This window comes from Lissotriton vulgaris, chromosome 1_2 (genome assembly GCF_964263255.1).
Source record: "Lissotriton vulgaris chromosome 1_2, aLisVul1.2, whole genome shotgun sequence".
Lineage (NCBI taxonomy): Eukaryota > Metazoa > Chordata > Amphibia > Caudata > Salamandridae > Lissotriton > Lissotriton vulgaris.
Window position 1 is genome coordinate 177,661,751 of NC_141686.1, and position 6,327 is coordinate 177,668,077.

General features: G+C 47.0%; 1 protein-coding gene across 1 annotated transcript; it reads left to right on the plus strand.

The window, feature by feature from the left end:
• Nucleotides 1–5,156: 5,156 nt before the first annotated feature.
• On the plus strand, nucleotides 5,157–6,080 carry LOC147734822 (olfactory receptor 5AR1-like). The gene has a single exon (XM_086953642.1). It carries the CDS (start codon nucleotides 5,157–5,159, stop codon nucleotides 6,078–6,080), a length of 924 nt encoding a protein of 307 aa, XP_086809768.1.
• The last annotated feature ends 247 nt before the right edge of the window (nucleotides 6,081–6,327 follow it).

The following is a 6,327-nucleotide window of genomic DNA, read 5'->3' on the forward strand; positions in this document are numbered from 1 at the left end:
CCTGGGCACAGTCCTTTTCAGAGTCAGGGGATTACCCCTCCCACTACTCTTAGCCTAGGTGTCCCATTAAGCCTAGATGACTCACCCTGCCACTCCTGGAGCCACCCACACCTCTCAGCTCCTGTCAATCACAAGCCAGACATACAATTCACATCAGGGAGGCAGACACAAGGCACACAGCAATGCCAACTTCTAAAAGGGGCATTTCTCAACCAGTCACCATAAATCTGTGCACACCATAGCACAGCATTTATCCTCACGAGTTCACACATACTAAACTCGACCTTGCACTCCCCCCATACCAGGAATTATCATGGACACACTTATCCACCATGCATTCATATGGGAGGGAAGACCAATCTCACCACACGCACTCAAAGCGCACACGCACTTTACACAGGGCCACAGTGCTAAAGTGCCCAGAAGCTTAAAACCACTACCACCATGTCAGAGCTCAAGGCAAAAAGTTCAGAAGTAAACCTGCCAAAAAGGGCCAAGTCCAACAGGCATAGAAGGAGTCAACCATGTTGGGTACCTCTGAAAAGTCAGAAGGGCTTATAAAGGTGACCATTGAGGGTCATCCTAGCAAGGGGGTTGCATAGTTAGAGAGCACTATCCATGAGAATGTGGGGCCTATACCCATTTTCAAAGCATGATTCTCAGAAAATTACAATCAATTGGGTCAAAGATCTTTTCAGCATTAAGAGTGAGCAGCACTGCAGACATTTTTTTGAGGGTGACTCTCTCAACCAAGTTGATAGTTGCCCAAACACAATTGTGGGCCTGTCAGCCTTCGGTTAAGTGGTTTGGTTGGATGAGCCTCAGTAAGTAATAAGAGCAAAATTCAGGCACCTTTCCTGCATCCTGCATTATTGGAGTCCCCGGCAAGGCTGTGATTTCTCTGATGTATTCCCTCTCTTGTTTACCCCATGGAAGTATAGCCAGAGGGGTTCCAACTTTGCCTCCTACAATATATGAGCAATTCCTAAGAGGGAGCAGTTAGAGCTCTGCCTTGCTGGACCCCCATCAGCAGTGAAGACACCATCCACGTCATGAGCACCATCCACTCCGGCTCCCCCTCCGACCCATGCCCCCACCACATCTTCAACAAAGCCGGCACCACCATTGCACCCCACCTGCGGAACATCATAAACAGCTCCTTCACGTCAGCAACCTTCCCTGAAGGCTGGAAACACGCAGAGACCAACGACCCCCTGAAGAAACCCACAGCAGACCCAAGGACCTCAAGAACTTTAGACCCATCTCCTCTCTTCTCCCCTTTCCAGCTAAAGTCATCGAGAAGACCGTCAACAAACAGCTGACTGCTTTCTTCGAGGACAACAACTCGCTTGACCCTTCCCAGTCTGGATTCCGAGCCAACCACAGCCCCAAGACCGCCCTCATCGCAGCCACAGATGACATCAGAACCCTGATAGACAACGGGGAAATAGCCGCCCTCATCCTCCTGGACCTCTCAGCAGTCTTTGACACCGTATGCCACTGCACCCTAATACACCGCCTCAGCAACACTAGAATCCAAGGAAAGGCCCTGGAATGGTTCACCTCGTTCCCCTCCGGAAGCACCCAGAGAGTCCGCCTCCCCCCCTTCCGATCCGAGGCCACAGAGATAATCTGCGGTGTTCTTCAAGGATCCTCACTCAGTCCAACACTCTTCAATATCTACATGAGCCCCCTCACCACCATCGCACAAAAACACAACATCAACATCATCTCTTACGCCGACGACATCCAGCCAATACTATCCCTCACCAAGGACCCAGCCACCGCCATAACCAACTTCCAGGAAAGAATGAAAGAAGTAGCAGACTGGATGAAGCACAGCCGTCTCAAGCTCAACTCAGACAAGACAAAAGTCCCCATCCTCGGACAATCCTCATCTGCCTGGGACAACTCATGGTGGCCCTTAGCACTGGGAACCGCACCGACACCCCCGGACCACGCATGCAACCTGGGATTCATCCTGGACTCCTCCCTCACGATCACCAAACAAGTCAACGCTGTCTCATCCTCATGCTTCAACACCCTGCAAATGCTTCGAAAGGTCTTCTGATGGATCCCCACAGAAACCAGAAGAACAGTCACCTAGGCCCTCGTCACCAGCCGACTGGACTACGGGAATGCCCTATACGCAGGAACCAGCGCCAAACTTCAGACTAGGCTCCAGCACATACAAAACGCCGCTGCACGACTCATCCTCGACATCCCTCGCCACAGCCACAGCCACATAACCACCCACCTGAGAAATCTCCACTGGCTCCCCGTCAACAAAAAGATCACGATCAGACTGCTCACCCACGCACACAAAGCGCTCCACAACATGGGCCCCGACTACCTCCACAGCCGACTCTCGTTCTACACCCCCACCCGCCAACTTCGCTCCACCAGCCTCGCCCTCGCCATCGTCCCACAAATTCGCAGAACCGCCTCTGGAGGAAGATCATTCTCCTACCTGGCAGCGAAGACCTGGAACTCCCTTCCCACTCACCTACGACTGACCCAGGACCATCTCAGCTTCAGGAGGCACCTCAAGACCTGGCTCTTTGAGCAGTAGTGGTACCCCCCCTTGGCGCCTTGAGACCCTCACGGGTGAGTAGGGCACTCTATAAATGTTTTGATTGATTGATTATTAGTAGAATGCAGTTGCAGCTGACCTCTGGCTGTCATAAGTGCTCTAGTAATTCAGCATGAAGGCTGCTGGAGTCTCTCAGCTTCCAAATCAAGGATCTTATTCTCTAGTTTTAGCACTTCCAGAGCAAGGAGGTACTTACGCTTTGCTACTACTTGTAGGAAGTGGCCTCTAATAACAGCCTTGAAATCATCCCAGACGTCCGGAGTGGGTACCTACCCACCTTCATTGTTCTCAATTTGTTGTCCTTATTTTGTGTTTGGTGACTGGGTCTCTAAGTAGGCGTGGGTGCAGTCAATTTCTCCTGGGCTTTCTTTCCCTGAGGTTGACCTGGACAGTGATCAATGCATGGTCTGACAATGAAATCTGTCCGATATACGCACAGAGGGTCAGTCCTAAAGTGGATTTGCTCAGTAGTATGTAGTTGATCTGGGAGTGTGTGCTTTGTACATGAGGTTAGAAGGTAAAGGTGAAGGTTTCTGAGGTTGGGTGTTGTTCTTGTCACACATCCTGTATGCTGAGTTCACTCATTGCCCTCAGTGGGCATTCTGTCCCTCCTCCATGTCATGGCGATGGCCCCACAATGAGTCGAGGTCACCGGTCAGACCAATATCGTCCTTGACTATTCCTGCTAGTTTCCCCAGGAAGTCAATAGTCTTGGGCAGAACTGGGTGCATACACAGTTCCTAAAGATGAGGTAATGGCCGTCCATATTTGCATGAGTATATGACAGTGTGTAGGGTAAATTGCATCGGATGTATGTTGCTAGTCACATTTCATGGTAGCTGAGGCATGGAACCCCGTGGGGTACACCCTTAGTTTCGTTTTCCTCTGGTTTTTGTGAAGAAGATGGTTTTCAAGAAGGCATATCATTTAGGGGTGTGAAATTCCCAAAAGCCCGCCAGACAACTCTACGTTTATTCAGGGAGTTCAGCCCTCTTGCATTAAGTGAGATAATTTGGGTCATTGCAGCTTGCTAGTGAGGAATGTGTGGGTGTAGGAGCACCTTTGGACAATAATGGGTAGTTGATATTGGTAGAGCTTGTGTATCTCTCCCTTCCCCCTTCCCTCCCTAATTCCCCAGCAATAATTTTGAGCTAGATAAAGGAAAAAAAGAAAAACAAGTTAAACAGTAACAAACAAGTGCCATAATGCATACGCGGGTGGGAGAAACACCCTGCCCCCCGGAGGTGGCATGCATTAGGACCGCGGCACTCCCATTGCACTGTGCCCAGGAGTCCCCTCTCCACAGCTCAACTAGGTCCCGCCTACCACAATGGTTCTGATTAGAGTCTGTCCTCCCTCAATATATTGTGGGTCTCCCACCTGCCCCCACCTGCTGATTTAATGCTGTAAGTGTATATCTCCTGAGGGAGCTCAGTGTGTCCCTTTAGCTCACACAGGAGGTCAGCCATCAGACCCTTCAAAACACTCTGGGAAGGCTGATAAGCTGTTCCAATTTTCTTTCTTCAGTTAGAAGCGCAGTCCCTCTTCCTCATGCAGCAGGGCAGATCCTTTGAATCGTTCACAGCCACAGGAGTGCTCTGATGAGAGGTTCTGAGGATCCCACTTTTATAGCCGGTGCCAAAGGTTGTGTTGGAAAAATCCCTGACCTACCCCCAAAGCTGGTTCTGGTCAGTTCATTCACTTATCCTGGTCCTTGAAGTGCACCAGAGTAGGGTACAGCTCCAGCCATTCTATGAAAGCAATACACAGCTCACAAAAGCAGATCCATTGAAAGGCATGTCACCCAGGACACTGGCAGAAGGGCATAGTTGATATGGGCAAAAAAATGCCAACCATCTAAATATAACATTTTCGAAATTGTAACCTAAAATCCAACTTTATCACTAAAGAGGGTTTTACATTACAATTCATTTGAGTGTAAACATAATCTCTGCATATGTTCCCACTGTTAAAATAAGACTCATTAAATGTAATAAGGTAACTGAGTGTTAGTCTATGGGCGAGATAGCTTTGCAGCAGTTATAGCAGTGGAAAACAACTTTAGGAGTTTTTCACTGCTAGGACATGTACAATATAAACATGTATTCTCTACTATTTCAATGCAATGTACCCTGCCCTATGAGCCTTTAGGACCTACCCTAGGGGTGACTTATAAGTATTAAAAATAATTGCTGTTCACATTGGCAATATAAAACTGCGCTACAGGCGGCGGTGGCAGGCCTGAGACATGTATTACACTTTACTGGGTAGCACAATGCAAGCTGAAGACCATTAGTAGCATTTCATTTACTTGTTGCACAATGTATTAGGAATGTAGAAGTAAATTAAATGTGGCAATTAGGTGTTAGCCAATTTTACTATGTTTTATGGAGAGAACTATAGCAGTCCTAATGCCAACCAAAACAAGTTCTTAAAAGTAAGGGGGTGAAGGGAACATGTTTGAGGCAGTACCACGCCAAGGATAACAGCTACATACTGGTAGGTGAAGTGTCTATTGTCATCTGATTTTAATGATTGTTTTCTCTTTGTAGCTTAATAACAGATGGACATTGAGAACCAGACCACTATTACTGAATTCCTTTTGTTGGGATTCACTGATGTGCCTGGGCTTCAGATTCTCCTGTTTGCACTGTTCCTGCTACTGTACCTTGTCACTCTGCTTGGAAATATTGGTATCATCCTGGTAATCCACGTGGACCACTATTTAGACACACCTATGTACTATTTACTCAGCAATCTGTCATTCTTGGACCTCAGTTACTCCTCTTCAGTGGCCCCAAATACAATGGCTAACTTGGTAGTAAAAAGGAAGACAATCTCTCTCACAGCCTGTGCTACACAGTTGTTCTCCTTTGCCATGTTTGGCACAGCTGAAGTTTACATCCTTGCCGCCATGGCATTTGACCGCTACATTGCAATCTGTCTCCCCCTACTTTACACCACCATCATGAAGAAAAGTTTTTGCCTTCAATTGGTTGTCTGCTCCTACATCCTTAGTTTCCTGCAGTCTCTCACAGTCACCGTGAGCATATTTAGATTGTGGTTTTGTCGATCAAATCTCATTAGCCATTTCTTTTGTGATGTTCCACCTTTACTCAAGTTATCATGTTCAAGCACAACCTTAATTGAGATCCTGATATACACACTTGGAGGATTTGCTGAAATGAGCTCCATTTCCATCATAATTGTCTCTTATGTGTACATCATCTCCGCCATTCTGAAGATACCCTCTGCAACAGGGAGGCTAAAGACATTTTCCACCTGTGCCTCTCACTTTACTGTTGTCACTCTCTTCTATGGGACTGCATTTTTCATGTATTTCCGTCCATCGTCTAGCTACTCGAAGGGACAGGAGCGAGTGGTCTCTGTTGTCTACACATTGGTGATCCCTATGATGAACCCCTTGATCTACAGTCTGAGGAACAAGGATTTCAAGCTAGCTTTGAGAAAAGCAACCCTGCATTAAAAAGTGTTTTACGTTTAGTCCATGTTTGCCCCCAATTTGAAAATCTTCCAAAAGCAAAGATATCCTTACAAATGCATGGCATGTTTAGACAAGTGGAGTGTAAAGTTTGTATATAACTTTATTTTGTGTAACTACATAATAATTTGGGAAAATTATTTGAATTGCAAATACATCATTTAGAGTTATATGTTGGAGCAATTAGTTTCCTTGTGTCAATATTTGACACCAGGAAGCTGTTAGCTAAAAA

What these genes read in the sequence shown, in the direction of transcription:
- LOC147734822 (XM_086953642.1), top strand. Translation starts at nt 5,157, where the DNA reads ATGGACATTGAGAACCAGACCACTATTACTGAATTCCTTTTGTTGGGA.